This window comes from Cygnus atratus, chromosome 11 (assembly GCF_013377495.2).
Source record: "Cygnus atratus isolate AKBS03 ecotype Queensland, Australia chromosome 11, CAtr_DNAZoo_HiC_assembly, whole genome shotgun sequence".
In the NCBI taxonomy this organism is placed as follows: domain Eukaryota; kingdom Metazoa; phylum Chordata; class Aves; order Anseriformes; family Anatidae; genus Cygnus; species Cygnus atratus.
The window spans coordinates 3,189,738-3,210,266 of NC_066372.1; the positions used below are offsets into that span (position 1 = coordinate 3,189,738).

The 20,529-nt window shown below is 37.1% G+C and overlaps 1 protein-coding gene across 5 annotated transcripts; it reads right to left on the minus strand.

Moving 5' to 3' along the window:
* Positions 1-16: 16 nt before the first annotated feature.
* CCPG1 (cell cycle progression 1) lies at positions 17-20,529 on the minus strand. 5 transcript variants are annotated; one of them, XM_035553733.2, is made up of 10 exons: positions 20,362-20,456; positions 17,458-17,529; positions 13,721-13,835; positions 13,012-13,091; positions 12,615-12,822; positions 11,558-11,653; positions 8,301-8,555; positions 4,691-4,800; positions 2,234-3,639; positions 17-589 (listed from the first exon to the last, which is right to left on the minus strand). In XM_035553733.2, the coding sequence occupies exons 2-10, from the start codon at positions 17,515-17,517 to the stop codon at positions 409-411; spliced, it is 2,511 nt and encodes an 836-aa protein (XP_035409626.1). In that variant the 5' UTR covers positions 17,518-17,529; positions 20,362-20,456; the 3' UTR covers positions 17-408. The 5 variants fall into 5 exon arrangements, with proteins under 5 accessions (XP_035409626.1, XP_035409630.1, XP_035409631.1 ...); XM_035553737.2 differs by lacking the exon at positions 11,558-11,653 and adding an exon at positions 19,223-19,320 and having other exon boundaries at positions 20,211-20,365; XM_035553738.2 differs by lacking the exons at positions 11,558-11,653; positions 20,362-20,456 and adding exons at positions 19,223-19,320; positions 19,892-20,355.

Sequence of the window (20,529 nt, forward strand, 5' to 3'; positions counted from 1 at the left end):
ACAACACACTAACAAGTACATTACCATAATGTAGACTTTTTTTTTTTTGAAGGATGAGATGAAGTTAGTATATCAAACACTGGAGTTAATTATTGATACATTATGCATGACTCAAGCTTGAACTATACTAATGCAATGCAATTAAGCATATTTTTCATATACAAGTCATTGCATGCCTAGTTTCTGTAACAATACCGCTGGCACCCAAACTCTCATCACTTCCGTAGAACAGTTAAAGCAACAATACCAAATATGCATATTAGAAAGCTTGACTTGTGCCTTTTAACAATTTGTAAGAAACAAATTATTTAGAGAAAAACTTGCATCTTGCTGCTTTCTTGAAAAACAATTAGTTTCCAGAGAGGAGGTCATTTATTAAATCTAATCTCATTTTTTTCCATAAATTACTTAGTATTTTGGATCAAAGGGTAATTGCCCCAATTCTATTTCAAGATTTGCCATGTGTCTTCCATTAGTGCGACCATGTTTATGCCATTTACCTTCTCTTTTATTACGATGGTGGTACTTCTGAGCTTGTTTTTCATGTCTGGTATTTTCATTTTGTGTAAAAGAAGGCCTTTTAGGTCGACTGCAAGGAGTAAACAAAAACTTATTACAACGCGTATGAAAGCACTTCTCGAAAAGCATTTTGAAATACAATTACATTATCAAGAACAGCTTTTAGCATGCTGAGGTTAGCTGAAAAAATTAGTATTAAGTAGTCCTTTCTCTTGCAAGAAAAACATGCAGGATTTTTTGTTGCTGTTTTTGTTTGTTTTTAAACCATCACTAAGATGGTATACTTAAAAGAAATTCTTTCTAAAAATGAAACTGCTTTGCAGCTGGTTTCCTATATTTCTTTGTATAATAAAGCCAGGTGAATAGCTGTTTGAGTATCCCTACTGTGATGCTTGAGTGGAGATCTCAATCTGTTTTTCAGCTATTCTATTATATTCTGCTCTATAAAAGTAATCAAAACTTTATAAACCCCAATGCCTAAAAATAGGTACTTTAGAGGTTCTCCAGTGTACAAGTATAATAAATACAATTATATGGGGAGGAGTGGTGCTGACAAAAAACAGCTGCTCACCTATTGCCGTTTGTGATGCACAGAGTGCCATTACACTGTATGCTATTATTCTATTACTAGAGTCTAGGCTTCTGCTAAACTGAGCTAAGGCTATTTTCATCCTCAGGATCATACAAAATTCTGTATGACACAATCAGTAAATGTATTTGAAGTTTTGCTTCTCTGCAAACTGAAGTGCTTAAAAATAAACTGCTTAATTAAAAATTAATAATACATTAGTAAAAAGTACTTGAACTATAAATAAAAACAACTAAAGTCATGTAGCAACCAAAACAACACATTTGAAAAGGCTACTTGGTAACTGATAGAATCATCCTGACAGTTCAGCCTTCACTAAGAGAAGGTCCAACCTCACACAGCACTTAGTAACTCCAAAATAGTATTCAGACCTCCTGCCGCAATAAACCCATGAAATAGTAAATAATACAAATCCAAAAGATAAACGCAACTGAAGAACTGCACCTCAGTCTAACTATTCAATGTGTGTTGTGCTGAATACCAGAGGGAAAAGTTCCATTATGTCTTCAAAGACAACAACTAATTTATAATGCACAAGAAGTTCACATACGGCATTTTTTCCTACCTGCTCAGAATAAACATTGGCACAAAAGACCACATAAGCAATTTAGTAACAGCAATGAAATTAAAAATGTATATATTTTCTGTGGCTTAAGTATTCCAGAAAGAGCAAGTTCCACACTATATATTAAGACTGCTTGCTTAATTTTCTTCACCAAAGTCTATGCAGTAGAAACAGTCCATCATCTCTAGCTCCTTTGGGCCGGACTACCACAACTACTCTGCAGAAACCCTGAGAATACCATTAGACACAGGAAAGCAATGCAGGCAACAGTACTTGCCAAGGACATTTGTAAGCAAGTCTGAACAAATTTTAGTCTGGGTTAGATCTCAACTGGAGTCTGCTATTTGAGCAGCCTTGATCTGGGGATAAAGACCAACTCAGTACTATACTAAGTAGTGAAACAGGGGAATGTTAGTGTGTGAGGTACACTCTAGTATTTCCACCACTGAGTCCTTTATATACATCTGTGACTAGAAAACAATCTATTAGAACACCACCACTAGTTGTTTTTACAAAGGCTACTTCATTTCATTAACAGTTCAGGAAACATTGAAACAAACCTGGGTCCATATTGGGGTGAATTATCATACTGAAAGTAGTATCTGTAGACGTATTTGTCCAAATCATCAAAAACGTTTTCATTCTTACTTTGGTATTCCTTCATATCTTCCAGATAATCCTTGACATCATTAACGAAATCAGTGAACAACATCTGGTCATGTATAAAAAGCCCATTATGAAAAAACTTATTGATGAAATTCTCTAGTTCTCTCCAGTGATGAAAGTTATGTACGACTTGTTGCAAATACTTTTTCATTAGCCGATTAAATTCATCTACCCTAATAGGATCTGATACTCTGTTAAAGAGACTAATGAATTCTTGATGAGCACATTCAAAAATACCAGAACAGCCTTTTAGGACAAACTGATGTCTTCTGTTACACAAAGGATCGTTGAGACATTTGTCTGAACCTGCATCTTTTTCAAATGTCGTAAACTGATGTTTTCTTCCATCTTTGAAATCTTTTGACATGTGAGGTCCCCTGTAATGCATGTTCTTCAGATTCTCATAAGAGTTATGCTCTCGGTAAAAAGTTCGAGCTTTCTTGTTTGCCTCGTACCTTTTATCATTTGACTTCTTCTCTTTTTCATCAAAGATGTTTTTTGTGGTATCTTTAAAGTGTCTGAATGTAGACTTTACAGAATCAGAGAATTTTTTCAGGTTTTCTTTCACTGCTTCTTTAGCCTGCTTAATCTTTTCTTTATGGTGTCTAACAAACTCTTTGGTGGAATTTTTCATAGCATCAAAAGTTTCTTTAACTGAGCCAAAAAATGATTCTTTTGATTTCTTTTTAGACTTACTTTGCCCTTTAGCACCTTTCTTTTGTCCCTTTTCATTCATTTCTTGTTTTTCAGTTTGATCTTTTGCTTCAACATACAGCTTCTCCCATAGGTCAGAGCGCTGTTGCTCAAAATTTAGCTTTTTTTCTAGTTCTGCTAGTCTTCCTCGCAGAGTTTCTATTTCTTGATTTTCTCTTAATGTATCATCATCGGCAACATTGTCAGGCGTTTGACGAGAACCTAGCTGTTCTAGTTCTTTTTTTAGAGCTTCTGTAACACGACGTTCTTTGTCCAATTCTCTCCTTAACATCTGTGCTTCAGCAAAGAGTGTTTCCTTTTGTCTAAGAAAGTTATGATTTCTTTGCTTTTCCTCTTCCAAATGTTCCCTTAGTTTCTGGTTTTCCATGACAATAGACTCAGTACTAGTACCTTTATCTTCCAAGTTTCTAATTTGTTGTCTTAGTTTTCTTAATTCTTCCTGAAGTGAGGCCAAAGCTTTTTCTTCCTTCTCTAGGGATTCTCTTAAGTGTTGATTTTCTGCAGCAAGACTTTTTTTGTGCAGTTCAAAGGATTTCTTCTCCATCTCAGTAGAAGTCAAACATGTGGAGAGATCTCCCTTGAGCAACTAAGGCAAACAAGCAAAACGTAATATGATTAGAATTGTTACAATTTTAGCTAGCAAAATAAAAGACCAAGGTAAACCCCGAAGAGTTTACTTGTCATTTTGGATGAAGTGACACATGTTGCAGCAGGATACAAAAATAGAGCTCTGTGTGTGTATCTCTGAGATAAACACACAAACACTTTCTTGACAACACAGACCATGTGAGAGGCTCCCACTTCCAACCAGAGGTCATCACCCCTTGTGTTTTACTGATTTAAATAGCTGAAAGATAGTAAACTGGATACTTGAAGTGATACATCTTAAAAAGAAATGAAAAAAAGTGTGCATGCTGTTTATGTCTAGCAATCAGGATTTACATACAAAAACAAATACATGAGCAGAAGCAAGGGCATTAGGGCAGGAGAAACTGATCTTGAATCAACTTCGTTGCTAAAAAATTTTTTTTTTATGTAACTATACGCTAACACAAGAGGATACTCCCAGTCTCTTAGCATACAAACCCTAGAATTAAACAACCTGTATTGTTTTAACTGCTGCTATCAGCAACATAAAAAAAAAAAAAAAAAAAACACTCCACACACAAAGCACTTCCTAGTCTTCTCTCTGAATTATCTGAAGCTGAACAAAAAAACTGGGTCGTTGAATATTTGAAAAATGAATAACCGTGAATAATTTAAAAAGCAAAGTTGTAAAACCGTAAGTTCAACCAAAATAGGTTTTTACCAGCACAGCTCTATTTCTCCTGTCTTTACAAATGACAACCTGGCATTATGTCACAGGGAAGAAGATGGTCTCTAGAGCCAGGTAACTCCCACACAACTACTAGGACTGCATACATAAAAAACTTTATGCTTAAACACATACGATTAACAAATTTCATCAAATTACAAAATATGTCAATAATTCAGAGGAACTAAAAGTGACATTCTCAGAAAGAACGTATTAAAAATAAATACGTAATGCATTTGTGTGATAATTTCACTTTCTGTAAACTACACATGCATAACGACAGATGAATAATCACACAACTTCCAGCTAAACTCATACCTACCCCCACTTTATCTCCTTGCTCTTGTTGGCACTGGTAAAGGTCATCTTTCATATCTTTTAATTCACGTGTCTTTGTTACCAGCTGTTGACGTTTCTGGATCTGTATTGTACCTACAAAGATAAAAACTTTCTTTTGATATTCTCACTTACAGCAGTTACAAGGAAAATATGAACAGATAAATCTAAATATCATCTTCATATTCCCTGCAAATTCAGAAGCATTCTTACCTTGCCACTTCTGCCCAGTACTTACTAGTAAGAGTTAATAATTTTGTTAGAGCTAAACAGTTAAAAATCTTTTCCTCACAGCTAAAACCAGATTGTAATATACTGATTCTATTTCTTCCAACAACAAACAATTTCTCAAACAGACCCATCAATTCTCCATTAGTCTCATTTGAGGAGAACAAAGAAACCAACTTTAGGAACGCTATATGCAAAAAAAGCACAAAAGTTATGCAGGAATGAATATGTGTAAGGTTTCTTGTTGTTTTTCAGTAACATGCAAGACAACATAGACAGAAGGGAGTACATTAGTCCACAGATTCTGTTTCAGAACTACAACATTTACTGTTAAGTAAAGTTACATAAAAAAGATAATATCGGCACAGTATTTAAATTTCCATGCAGAAACAATTCTTAAAACATTTCTCACAAAGCAGCAAGCTCTAGGTTTTGTCTTTGTCATTCTTATCCATAAGAGCAAAGGCTGAAGAGTCAGCAAATACCCTGTCTTCTCAATTGTCAGAAGAAAGCTGAGGCTTTATTTTTTTCTGAAAAAAATACCTTTATTGCACTAGCCATCAATATTTTCTCTTAGTTAAAACTTCTTTACTAGTGCTTCCCTACACCTATACACATGTTCTGTAAACATGATGTAGTTTTCAGGTCTTCACTTTTAGGTGTCTCTTGAATTGACGCTACAGCAAATGGCAACAGTAAGGTTCAGGTATTTCTTTCAAAACCAATGCAGAGTTGCAGAGTTTTTCCTCTATATCTGTATTTAAGACGATTATTACTAAAGAGAAGAAATTCCATAAATACTATTACACTGAGGTGTTTTTTTTGTGCTCTCTTAATTTCTGTTTAAGATATTGTCAAGTATGAACCTAAAAAAAAAGTAAAGTACTCTAAACCAAGTTGAACCTCAATAGTTCAACACAGCTAAAGGAAAGCAACCTCTTTACAGCAATGATTTTCAGTTTACAGAGTCCTGACGGACATTCATAGGAAGCAAAGATCCTTGCATAAGTGAATTTAAATACACTGACAGTAAATTTGTTTTTCATATTTATGTTTTTTAGATATGTTTGAATTAGTCCATGGCTTTTAAGAATAAGAAAAATCATCATTTAGTGTAAGGAGGTCATGTTAAGAGGAACCTGAATTACAGATCGAGAATCAAACTATTTCTCTCCTTGTCAAGACAGATTTAGATAGAGTAAGCAAAATGACAAATCAGCAACATGGAAATGGTAGCAAAGACACTGGAAAAAGCATGTAATGAGGTAACATCCCTCACTGATTGGTTTGTCTCCAGCTGGTACTCCAAGTCACAACATCCTTCAGATTCTTTAAGTAATCTATCCAAATCTCAAGCATTACAGTAATGTTTCCTTTCATGGCTTCTGATTAAAGAAAAGCAATTAAATATCTGAATGTCCACAAGGAAACTGTCTTCTGGCTAGAGTTCTCTAACTTCAGCTTTTCCAGTTATCTGTTGTTCCTGGAAAGCTTGCCCTCTCTCAGATCTCCTTCCTAGAGCATCACAAAGCCAGCTAACTCAGTTTTTTATACCGATAAGAACACAATTATTAAAATGTAATCCTACTTGTCTTCTGAATCTTCAAAAAAAAAAAAAAAAGAAGATGTGATGAATCTTAAAGAAGCCCTGGAGCTCTAGCTAAAAGGAAAACACTATCCTGGTACTGATTAAAAAAAAAAAAAAGTTATTCCTTAAAAAGTAACACCCTACAATCCTCTTAACAGGTCAACTAGCCTAGCATTAAAAGACTGCTGTGGAATACTCCTTTAGAAGATAGATTTCTCTTCGCAACTATGTTTTAAAGAACAAAAACAAATCACACCTAAAACAGAAAGCAGGGTTTGATCTCCTTTCTAGTGGCAGAAAGATGAGTCACCACATAATCCCAAAGAACTTTCACTCAAGGAAGTAAAAACTAAAGCCACACAGAGCTGCTTTCTCTGCTGAAAAACTATCAGTGATGACAACTTCTGTTTAGAAGATTCAACAGGTTAAATTGAATTCCTTAGTATATTTATCACCCTTTGTACATTTCCAAAATATATTTCTCATTCATACATCTGCAAATTCTTTACAAGAATGGTATTTATCATTAGCTGCAATTTAAATTTGGTGAAATGATGAGCAGAAGTGAAACCTCAAGTTACCAGAGCAAAACATTATCAGAGATCCTTCTAGTCGCTCTGTTCTTCTCTGCTTCTAGCATGCCAATGTTTATCAGTGGGTTTTTATACCTGCTATTACTTGCTGCAACTGCTAAATAAGAAGTATTTTACATGACTGCATTAGTCACGCATACAATCCTGTATACACTAGTAGTTCCTAAGATTCGATTATCGTGTTTTATATCATTATGCATACATAGGTATGAGTGTGTAAGCATACATACATGCACACAATTTAATAATTAAACCTGAATGCAAGCACGGCACCCACAATATCACTCATGACTCTTACCTTCAGGTTTACCTAAGAAGGAAAAAAACTGCGTCAAGTGAAAATTAGCCTTTCAAAGTAAGTGTCAAAATTCAGACTCCTAACAATTAGTCAAAATCAAATCCAGTTACAGCCATATTCCCAGTCCCAAACTGAATCACAAGCCTTCTTACTAAGGCACATTTCATACGCAACCAACAACTACTCATGAAAAATGATTACTAAGAAATAAACGCTCTCTCTTTTTATCATATCACACACATCTTACATGGTCAGGATTGCACTCCATAGATTTAGATCAGTAATGAGTTCTTCTAGTTTGTTAAATGTAGCAACAATCTGTAATGTTCAACTTTGGGCAAAGCACTGAACACAGAAAAACTGCTGCTATTGTGGACTCCTTAAGTCACTCTAGAATTGCAAGGACACATACAGCTTATTTTCCTCCACTAGAGAGAGAAAAATATTGATACTGTGAACTCCTGTAAAAAAAAAACATGCTTTGCTTTGACATTTACCAGACAAATACAAATGGGACAAAAGCCTGAAATGACTTTCTGAACACTAGTGGGAATGATAAGCGCTACCATAAATCTACTTCAAAAGAAAAAGGTGTGAAAAATGAAGTGCAGATACTGCAGTATGAGAAAATGAAGAAAGATCTACCTGAAAGAGTGAACAACATTCAATTTATTTTCATTTGCTTTAATTTTAATGTAATTACATTAAATACAGTTGCATTGCTGAAGGGCCTCTCTATTTTCCACACATTAGCTGTTAATTCATCTCAGTTGTAGGTTCCAGGTTTAGATTTTTTGCATAGAATGAGAAAAATTAGATTCAAAATAAAATGGTATTTGTTATGTAGGCACACTCTTGGTTCTATGTATTTTACTTTCTATAAACTCACCATAGAAGTGTCCAAAGCCCATGCTGATGGCAATCACCAAAGCTAGTATGATGCATCTATTCAGACCGCTACTGAACTGGCGCTTGTGCTGCTCTTCTCTGGGAGGTTCGGACTCTGGGTCAGCAGGGGATCCACTCTCAGCCTCAGAGCTAGAGATCAGCCGCTTCTTAGCCCGACGTCTTCGCACTGTGGGACTGGTCTGATTGCTAGTTTCATCGCTACTTGATTCATCATTGCTAGCCTGAGATGAAAAAACTGGAAAACAACATAGAACAGTCTTTAAAATGCATTAATTGGTGTTTTAAAAATAATTCAAGTATAAAAATTCATCTTATTCACACAAAAACATATTGGACATTCATCTCAGAGAACATTCACAAGGAAAAAAAATTCTTTATGTGACAGTTTACACCTGATATTATATACAGAAAATTAAAGTTAAAAATTCATTTTTAACATTAATTAACATTACCAGGAAAAACTGTCTGACACTTGCCCATACCTTGTAATTCACCCAATAGAAAGCATTTCTTTCAGACATTGCCACTTCTTTAAAATATCCACATGTACTGCCTCTGCAAATTCTTGCGAAGTAGAAAAGTTAAGAACTCAGATTTCCCTCGCTTAGAGATATTCAGACTCAACTATTTCATAACAAAAGAGCAACAGTTTCTAAAAGAAAGCCTCCTAAAAAGATGTAGCCATTGTTTTATTATAGTGTCTCAAACTTCATTCTGTGATCAACGTGCAGCTGCAGACAAAATTCCATTGAAGTTCCATTCATGTAGCTGTTGTAAATATCCAAGTACACCTTCAAACTGCAAATTTATTTACTCTTAGTATCTACCATATGCTACCTGTATATGTAACTTTTTAACCATCTTTCAGAAAAGGAAAAAAAAAAAATTTTCAACCAATCCTGCACAGGAAAAGAGCCCCTCAGGTGCCTCTGTGTTTGTCCCTGCCTAACACCCTGGGTCCACAACACTGATTACCTGACTGATGTTTTAGAATGATGGATCAACCAAGGTTTGAGATAAGCACAAGTTTTAACTAGACAAATCATCTTTCAAGCTTTTTTTGTACAATGGTATTTATGATACCATTTGTATGCTTGTGTTCCTACGGCCCAAAAGCCTTATGTTCTAACTGAGAAAACAACAACAGAGCCAGAACTGCTTGTTGCTATTTATGGTACAAATGCTTACTATGTGTACTGTAAATAAATATAATCCAGTATACTAAAAATGATTATTTAATCTCTCTCCTTTGAAAGCATAAGCTTCAAGCATAAGACAAATATAAAAGGGACGCAGCGGCAGGATGAACAAGCAGCTTCCAAATATCTATGCTCATGTACCTAGTTCACACGCCTGAAAAAGACTCAATGTGATCAATGAAGCCTCCAGCACGTAACAAAGCACTCCTGCTTGGACAGTTCTCAGTTTAATTCCTGCAACTACACAAAGCTAAGACCCCTTCCAGAAACACGGTTGTTCATTCCCTCATCAGAGATCATCAAATTTAGAAATATTAATACAGAGTTACTGTCCTTGAACATTTCACTACTGAAAACCAATTTTTTGAGCAAAGCCATGCACACATCACTGAACAGACAAGAATGCCAAGCAATGCCAGCAGTAATCTATTAAAACCATTACCAATTAAGATTTGTCATTGAAAAAATAATCCAACTTAACAGAAGTGATTACATCAACCTCGCAGAAGATTACCAATCTGAAATACATATCTAATTTCTGACTCCATGGACAAACACCATGTTAGATAATGGAAGATGATTTCCTTCTTACTACATTATTAGTCAATTAGTCAAACCAGACGTTATGATAAAGACAAATCACTTAGCTACCTGACATGCAGATTCAAATTAGTTTATATAACTTGTCTGAAAGTACATTATTTTAGAATAACTCATTTAAGCAGTTGCATACTTCCCCAATCCTGGACAATAAAGACAAACATTCAGATCCCAGTCAGGAGAGAAGTGTTTGTTTGTTCGTTTTTTAAATAAAAATGCAGAAGTCAGAAGTTATAAAGGATTATATAGACATACTTAATAAGACAGGTGTTATTATTGCTTTTTTGTGTGTTGTTAAGTATTTTTCCCCCCAACAACCAAAGAAACTTACGCATATGGAATACAAAAGTGGTTAAGCAACAAGATGCTCTTAACCAAATAGGACTTTTTATATTTTATATATATATATATATATATATATATAGTGGAGAGCAAAGAACAGGAAAAAAAAGCCAATCGAAAAGCAAAGAAAAAAGCTACAAGAAATTTAGAGTCATTGATAAGCAGATACTGGCAAGCTGTCAATGACATTGCCTTACAACTGCTGTAAGAATTCAGTACAAAGCCACACTCCAACAGGATGAGAAAGAGTATAAAGGAAACAAAGTGTGATCACAGTAGCAATCCAAAATTCTAGCTTCTGCTACGATTTTAAAACACAAGATGTACACTCGAAAACAGATGATATGACAATGTCAGTTAACAATGTGATTTTCTTTGGCATTTCTGTACAGATACATCTCAAGCGTAGACATAACTTATTTCAGTATACAAGTGCTTTTGCTCAGTTAACTTACTTCATTCATGAAGCTGTTTGCATGGTTAGGACAGCATAAACTACAAAGGAATGGTTTCCAAGTGCAAGCGTAGAATAAAATCCTCATAGGATGTTTTAGTACCTACATAAGGAAAAACTAAAGCTCATCTTTTTCCAAACCAATAAAAAACTCAACATGAAGTAGATGGCAAGTATTGCTATTTGTAGAAAATGGCATAAAAACTTGGACTGCTAAACCTTTGGCATTTAAAATGAATGCAAAAGTGCTCCAGACATTCTTTATAATGCTTGGTCAATTAAACACAGAGTACTAGAGACCATGCTGGAATCAGCTTTAGAAGGAAGAAATTGCTTTTGTCAGTCACACAGATTTGGAATTCAACAAGTAACATTCTCTGGTCAAGCATACATACTAATAAGTATTACAAAGTTAACTGATTTCCATTCCAAGTCTACATGTAAAGTTGTCACTTTTCAAAAAATAAAAAATGTAACAGAATGACAGCTTAGCCAAACTTCAGTGAAGATTGGCTTTCAGCATCTGTTTGGAATATCACTACTACAAGATCAAGTCAGACTGGTAGTGATAATTTTTAGAACACTCCATGCAAGCTATAAGCAATCAGCTTTACACAAGCTGATCAAATTTAATCACACCACCTTGGAAAGGAAGACTGCGCGACACATGCTCTTTCACCTCATTGCCCCATTCCCTTACATAATCAGGAATCTTCCTCAGCTTCTCCAGCCAACTGACTTTTGTGTATAAAAAACAGGAAAAAAAAAGAAAAACATTTTTAGAACTCAACCCTAAAAGAAAAAAGAAAATCAAACTAAACTTTTAATGAAAAGTTATATCAAGTCATCTAGAAGATTTAAAGAAGGCGATAATTTTGTTGCTCAGTGTCACTGGTCACAATTAGATGCTGTCAGTTTCTAAATTCAATGGATACTACACAAATACACGAACCTATGAAGATGCTTAATACTATGGAAAATAAAACAGCGTTTTAAGATAAATCCTCCTTTAGAAAAAAAAAATTACTTTGAAAGGTTAAAAAAAAAAATCAGTAACACAAAGCTGTTAGAGAGAATAAAACAAAAGAATACGAATAAGCAGCCAAACACAATTAAAAAGGAGTAGGAAATGAGAATATTAACACAACAGTAAGGTTTTGCTGTTTTGTGTTTGTTTTTTTATATATTATTTTTTAACTGTCCAAATATTCATATCCTTCCTCCTGGATATCATGCAGTACTGTTAAATACTAGGAGCATCCTAATATAATTTACATAAGTAGAAAGATAAGCAAAAAGTGTTTGTAGTTATGTTACTACTAGTCCTCATGGCCCCCAAAATCATTCTAACCTAGTAGCTAACTAACCATTGCCAACTCTCCAAATGCCCAAAAGAACAGCCAAGAGAAAGCCTACATTATTCTAAGAGCAAACCAGCACTATGCTAGAAATTAACTTTCTATTTAAAATAGCAAACGCTTCACTTAACATAATACTTCCAAATAAAAAGAATGCAGAAACATATTTGAACAAAGTTTTAGAGTCAGGGTAACAAGAGTTGTTCTAGATATTGCCAACATTTGGACATGCACTCAACAGGACTTACTTTTTCCAGCTCCCCACAAACAAGATTTCCTAAGCAGATTTTTTCTTCTGTCTCATTTTTGCACACAGTTACTTAGTAATTTATTGCTCTTACCAGTTTCTGGTTGGGAAAATGCATATTGACTGCTAGAGGAGGAACCCATGTTAAAATCCTCTGAACTGCGAGCTTCTTCACCATCAGCTGGAGCTTCCTCCTGACTTTGAGTTTCTTCCCCTTTTGGAGCTTCAAGCGTAACAATGTCAGAATCATCACTAATAGTCCCAACACAGGAACCATCATCATGCACTTTTTCTTTCCTTCCCTAAGGAAGAAGATAATGTAAAAAGTTATTCAAATACACAGAATATAAATTAACTTGAAAAAGTAGCAAGAGTTCCTAATGCTTTGAAAAAGAAAAATCAGTATCTTCATTTTAATACCTTTAAAGTATTGCTTTGCATTTTGAAATAAGGCTTACAGAAGCTTCTGAATAACATTATATATAAGTTACCTCTGGAACTGTCTGAGTTTCCTCAAAAGCAGAGAGAGTGTTATCTACCACTGGTATCTCTCCATCAGTGCTGTGCTGAGCTACATAAGAAAAAAAAAACAAACAACCATGGTATTAACACATATAGCTTTATAAATTCCCCTCATTCCCATATACTACTAGAGTATGTTAGGTCTGTGTGTGTTCTCATGCCAATAGTAATGTAGTGATTAAAATAAGTGATTAAAATGTAGTGACATGTAGTGATTAAAATAAGTGGATTTTCATTATATTAATATGCACAAGACTTGCAGTTTCAACTCAAGAAATACTAAGAGTGGCACAATGTCACTTTTTATGTGTAAAAGCATTGCCGGTTCTTTCCAAATTACTCTTATTTGATCTATAGCATTATTATATTTAATATATTAACACATCTTAAGCAATAGTACTACTATAAATTATCTGATAAAATAAACTAGAGCATATTATTCCATAACACTTAAAACACTAACAAAATGAAAAACACTCCACTGCTTACACTTATTTTAAGAAAAATATCTTAGAAAGTTGGTTACTAAATAACATAGTGGTAACGTACATAACACTGATAAATTGAGTATTTTAACAGAGGCCTACAAAGTACTCTACTAAAAATAATAATTTTGTGCCAATGCTACAACAAATACTTGCATTTGTTTATAAGACTGTTTCCCTTTTAATATCTTACCTTGCAAATCGATTGGTTGCTCTTCTTCTTGCAAAGTAACATATTCTTCTGAAATGAATTCGTGGTTATCATTTGTGCTTCCATTTTCTGAAGTCACTGTCTCTATGTCAGAACCCTGGAGTTGAAGAGTTTTAAATAAACGTTACTGACCAAAACCCCATTAACTGTAGACTAACAAGAAAGGGTTACCAGGAAAACAGAACATTAATAATAAAAACTAGAGAAGAAAAACCACCATTAAAACTGATTTTAAGCAAAAGAAATCTGAAGAAATACTAAGTAATGACCATGATTGAAAAAGGGCCATGGAATACAATTCTAGAGGGAAAAAAGTAATCTAGGCATCAATAACTAAACCAAGTATTTTAAATGGGTAACTATTTCCTATTAGCTTTATTAGACCCATTTATTATACAGAATGTATAAAAACATAGGAAGTTGCTAATTAAGCTTTGAACAGGGGAACTAATTCTTGCACACCTGTCCATGAGTTGTATGTAAATAAACACACACACAAAGAAAGGGGCCTTCCCGAGTACCAACAGGAACTCTGATAAGCACTACTACAGGGAAAAGCACGTATGCCCTACTCCATCTCAATTATTACCAGCAAACCCGAATGGCTGTTTTACTAGTACGTCTCTGACACCATGAAAACAAATGTTTATGCCATCTCTAAATTGTACTGCTGTCTGTAATCCAGAAAGGAGACTCAGTTATCAGTCAGCTGCCAGAGCAGAACAGGAACTGAAGATAAACACCACCACTCAGAGACTGCAGCAGTATGACTTGACAACCCTGAGTATTCAATCTTCGTATCACAATTTTTGTTTATAGGAATTGGTGGAACTCAAGTAAGATTATTAGAAAACCATAAGCACACAAAATCCAATTGAAAAATACTAAGTCACTGTGATCCATAAATAACTTGTACTGTTTTTGTAAACAGAGCTAGTTATTTTTGCAACAGCAGGTATGAAATTACAGTAGTAGTAATACTACCAGGTCAGTTTCCCTAGATGCCTGACTTCAGGGCTTAAGCAAACATGTTTTTGTTTATGTTGGCATGCTTTTGTTTTTAAGAAGAAGCTGTACTTCAGGAAGATTTGATACCTCAAAAAGAGTTGCATCATAACACAAAGTTAACTTTGTTTTAAACAGGCTTCACAAATTAAATTCTTGAGTAACTTGGCAAATAGTCTGGATTTTTTCTTTTGACAACAGAAGTATCACAACTTTTATCCCAAATGACTGCAAATTTCATTTTCAGTAGCACTGTAAAATAACCATCACAAGTATGAAAACAGAGCATGTAATTAATTCACTGCTGAGTAACCCAGCTGTTGTAGCCAACTTCTAAACCCTTTTACTTTTATTAGAAATCCGTGAAGTCCAGAAGTCTACGCACTTCTGTATCCTGATCTTGAGGACTGGAATGAGTGGGTTTTCTGTTTTTCTTTTAGTGACAGGATTCCTAACCTGTCATCCAACCCAAAACAAAGAAAAGAAGTTGATCATTCTTATCTTTTGCCATTATTTCCTATCTTCCTCCAAGGAATGTAATTATTTCAGGTACTGTTCCTTGAATTTGTTTTAGAACAGGCAACGCTGTATAACATCATTGTCAGTGACACGGCCAGAGAAACTGAGTGCACCCTCAGCACATTTGCTGATGACACCAACCCGTATGGTGCAGTCGACAGGCAAGAGGGAAGGGATGCCATCCAGAGGGACCTGGGCAGGCCCGAGTGGACAGGCTCATGAGGTTCAACAGGGCCAAGTGCAAGGTCCTGCACTGGGGCCAGGGCAATCCCAAGCACAACTACAGGCTGGATGGATAATGGATTGAGAGCAGCCCTGAGGAGAAGGACCTGGCGGGTGTTTGTTGATGAGAAGCTTGACATTAACTGGCAACGTGTGCTTACAGCCCAGAAAGCCCATCGTATCCTGGGCTGCATCAAAAGCAGCGTGGCCAGCAGTGCAAGGGAGGTGACTCTCCCCCCTCTGCTCTGCCCCCATGAGACCCCACCTGGAGTGCTGTGTTCAGCTCTGGGGCCCCAGCACAAGAAGGACACAGACCTATTTGACTATAAAGACTAATAGAACAAGTCCAGAGGAGGGCCACAAAGATGATCAAAGGGCTGGAGCACCTCTGCTACAAAGACAGGCTGAGCGAGTTGGGGTTGTTCAGCCCAGAGAGAAAGCTCCAGAGAGACCTTATAGCAGCCTTCCAGTACCTAACACAACCAGCCATACAAAATTTCATACAGCTCCACACATTAATCGAATAGGTTTTAAAAGACAACAAGTATTTTGAACCAAGAACCACTTTTTGCCTCGCACACACGCTGTTAGCTCTTTCCATCCGCTGCCCCACAATCTACCATCACAACTTCCTTACTCAGTAATTCGATTGCTTTTGTGTACGGCCTCATGGAAGGCACCTCTTCAGTGACGGTTTGCCTAACAGAAAAAAACATCTTCTCAGTTGCTGCCACTAGCTCAATCCCGCGCTGTCACACAAATTCCTCCTCCACACGAAGCCAACATCCAGGTTATTTCTGCATATTTTATGCCTTGCTACCTCCTGCCTGAACAACAGGGCCAACAGCACAGATGTAAGGAGAGCTGCCCTGCCCTCCCGTGACCTGCACCTCCCAACAAAGCTAATAAAGAGCTGGTATTCCCTTACTCATTGTACCTTCCCTCACATTCCACTTGAGGCAAGAAAGTCCAGAAAAATTTCAGCATCCAGGGTATGGAATACATAATTACGCACCCCTGTAACACAGCCCTTTCCAGGGGATTTCCAACCAGTCCTTTGGACACTGTTGATTCCTGGGGACCCCAGATCCTCTCAACTTTCCAAACCTTTCCTTTTCAACACAAACCTGTGTACCACTCACAAGGAAGTACTTAAAAGCCTGCAATTAAGACCCAAAAGACCTACATGCATCTTCCTCCAAACTAGCTAAGCATTCTGCAAGCAGAGTGAGGCAATACAAAAGATTTGTGACAGCACACCCAAGGTGTCTTTATGCCAGTCCCCAAACTCCTGACGTACCATTTCAGAGGCTCAACTCAAAGATGGAGAAGCTCCATCAGGAAGAAAAGTAATTGGTTATATGCAAATAGGAATACAAAGACAATGGCTACAGCATGCTTGCAAGCCTTGAAAACTCCTCCTACTAATACTCTAGTCACTGAGCACATGCTTGTGACCATTTTTTCCACGAGAAAACAGATGGAATCTAGGGACAGAGGGCTATTCCTAAACAGCAGCTGCTGAAGCTGCGATGAGATAGTTTAGTGGCAGAAAAGACTTGGAGAAGTCACTGGATCACTGCCTTCTGCATTACATAGTTTACCTGCCAATGATTTGGGGGGAGGACACACAGATGGACAGTTAATAGACACATTGACAAGAACAGACAGTTTACACAAAGTCCAGGCTTTCAGTAAAGATGGAACAGAGGAAAAGCTCACTAAAGTTCTAGTTCAAAGTAAGACTTAGATAATTATGCTTTTAAATAACAATTAAAATTTATAACAGCTAAAATAAAGCATACACATTTTGAAACAGCAGTTTTCTATTTTATTATTTATAAAACTTTCTCCTATATCCTCTGTTGACAAGCAAGGTCTACAAAAAAACAGCAACTACAAAATGGGAACAATTTTTTTACTCCATGGCCAGCCTTATATTAACAGAACTCAATTAATTTGAGATCGGGTACCTCATGATTGATGACAGTCCAGCCACAGGACGAATCACTGTCACTGGAATTTTCAGACATTTTCAAAGCACACTGCAAAGAAATGTAGATTCTTTTAACATGCGAGATATGTAATTTCACTGCTCTCTCGAAAAAAAGAAGAACCAAAATCATGTCATCACACAACATTACACATTAAGTCACACATTGTTATTTTGAAATTGAGGAAAATGAAGAAAGAATACGATTTAGACCAAAAATATATTATTTTGCACATATCCCCTATTATCCTTTATGCATGAAGCAAATACAGCTTTTCTTGCTACACACCTATTTTAGCCAGCCAAAAAGCTCTTAGACTAGCTAAAACACATGGAACACTAGCCAGTAAATCAATAATTAAGTTTAAAACTTGCTTGAAGCATCATTGCTTAAAGACATGTTTCAGTAGGTGAAGTCATTTTTGAACTGTTACAAGCGCAGGAACTATAATTTACTTAAGAAAAACAGCTTTTTTTGGATGAGGTACTAATTTAGGATCTTTTGAAACTAGTTCTCTTGAACTTCTGGGCAAAATAATGTTTCTGTTAACTCTTTTCAAGTACTCCTAAACATTTTACTTTCTACGACACTACTGGATGACTTCGCTAATTATTTTCAGGACAACTTTCTGGCAGCAGCTGCCTGTTTATTCTCCTGGATGAGAAATACAGAGTACCCATTATTGTTACACGCTTAGATTACTTTTTAAAGTTCTTTAAAAGATTTCAAAAAGAAATTTAATGCATTTCTTGTTCTTTAAAATAATTTTTAAAAGTTAAGCAGTTAAATAAAATTGATTACAGCTATATCATTAGGGAAAAAAAAAAAACTTCCTAAAAACAGTACAGGAAGCTTATCGCTTCTGTGTTACATAATGCATCCAGAGTAATAAAATAGCAAAGCAGATCGTGGTTCAATATGGCTTCTATATTCCAGAGAATTCTGACAACTTGATACATCTGCTTTATTTCTTACACCTAAAAATGTCTGGTAAGACCACAAAGCAAACGTATCAGTTAACCAACGGAGGTATCAAATTTTCAGAGAAAGTGAATTTCCGTTCTGAAGCCCTAATTTGAATACAGCTGTCATTGTCCCTTAGATGTTTTCCCCTCCCTCATTTGCACTTTTCCTAGAATATCACCTAGGGGATGTCAGGCTTTATTTATTTATTTATTTGTTAAAACCATACCAATTCCTTTCATAGACAAAAAAAAAATGTATCTGTTGACATGACTGCATTTATAAATCTGAAAATGGCTCATTTGGAAGAGCAGAGTCAGTGCTGGACATAGTCATGTCTGTCTTCCTCTAGCCAACTCAGTGCTTCACCCTAGGCCCTGGCTAAGTCCACCCAAATGCCATCACGAGCTCCTTCTCCATCCAGATCAGACTGGCAGGTAATGGAGCACTGCATAAAACCAGTTCCTCTGAACGCACAACCGCGGCCTCAGGTTCCCATGTAGTCATTCAGCACCCGTCTCCCCCCCCCCAAACCACAGCTTCAGGACACAGCCGCGTGCTATCTGTATAATACAAAAATATTCAAAACAAACACAGGGACAAGCAGCCAAACGATCGTTATTCTGTACTACTTGCTGCCCTCAGTAAATGGCCTTGAGTTACTTATGCTGTGTTCAACCAAAATATTTTACTAATGTTGCACGGTTAACTGCATACAGGTGATCAATCTCCAAGAAGTTTTAAAAGCAAGAAAAAGAATGGAATAAAAAATAATAATTACAAAATCATGGAGTTGATCGGTATGGCTGCAGTATTTATCAAAATGATGACAGACAACATGATGCAAGACTGAAAGGCATCTCTAGGGTCGCTATATTCCTACAAGCACAAAAGTAAAGCATTTTATTACTTATAATTATTTACTTCCAAAAGATCAAAACAGGCTAAAAAGCTTTAACAGAAGAATAATTAGGCACACTTCTCCTAAAATTTAGTCGACATCTGAACAGCTTAGTTCTGTAAGAGAAGAATAAAACTTACATAGTCACAACTAAATCTGAGCTCGAATGCTGTATTTGTTTATTTAAGGGCCTGACAACCGACCTGAGCCCAATGGCTAGCCGTCCTACTCCCAAAATCCTCCCCAGCTTGTATTCTGTCACCAAATGACAAAGAGCCAGTAAAAGCCAGGACATTTTCTCCTACAAGCGCACAGACACTGAGTATTCTTAGCTCTATCCTCCTGAAATCAGGTATTAAAAATAAATAAATAGACCAGTAGCTTTATGCAGAAAACAACCACACAAAGCCTGCAGAATTACTAACAAACCAAGAAGATGCTAATGGGCTCTAGCCCAGTAACAGCAGGGCCAGCTGGTGGATACAGGAGTACCACACACCTGTATGGCAGAGCCACAAGGAAAGAATTAAAAAAGAAAAGAATAAATACCTTTACTGCCACTAGTTTTCAAAACAAAGTCTCAGTTCAAGTTTTTTTATATCCCTGCTTAAACTGGGGCATAAGTTCTAGGGCCCCAAACGTCGTATTCCTGCACTGACACCCTGTACGTTTCCATCTAGCCCAAATAAGCACAGTCAGAGCCGCGAGCTCCTTCTCCTCAGCCCTCCCGAAGCGCAGACCAGCGGCACCACGTTTAGAGGCTCCCCAGGCGCGCTGAGCCAGCCGTGCCCCGCACACACACGGGCGGCACCGCACCACCACGTCCTGGTTACCCCCGCGCGGCCGGGCGGACGCCAGCAGCAGGCACCTGCGGTGCCAGCCCAGCACACGGCCGAACCCCCGGCTGGAAACCGGCCCTGCCGCCCCGAGCCTGAGGACCGCGCCGAGCGACGGGCCGCGGGCAGCCAACGTCCCTCGGAGCTCGCTGTGGCACCGCCGGTGCCGGCCCCGCCGCCTACCTGAGCGCGGCCCGCCCGGGCCGGCCGCACCGCCAGTGACGCCGCCACAAAACAACACCGACCCGCCCGGGCCGGCGCCTGCGCGCGGCGGTGACGCCCCGGGGCACGCCGGCGAGTGTAGTCCGCGCTCCGCCGAGGCCCGGCCGCCCGGCCGCCCCGCGAACTACG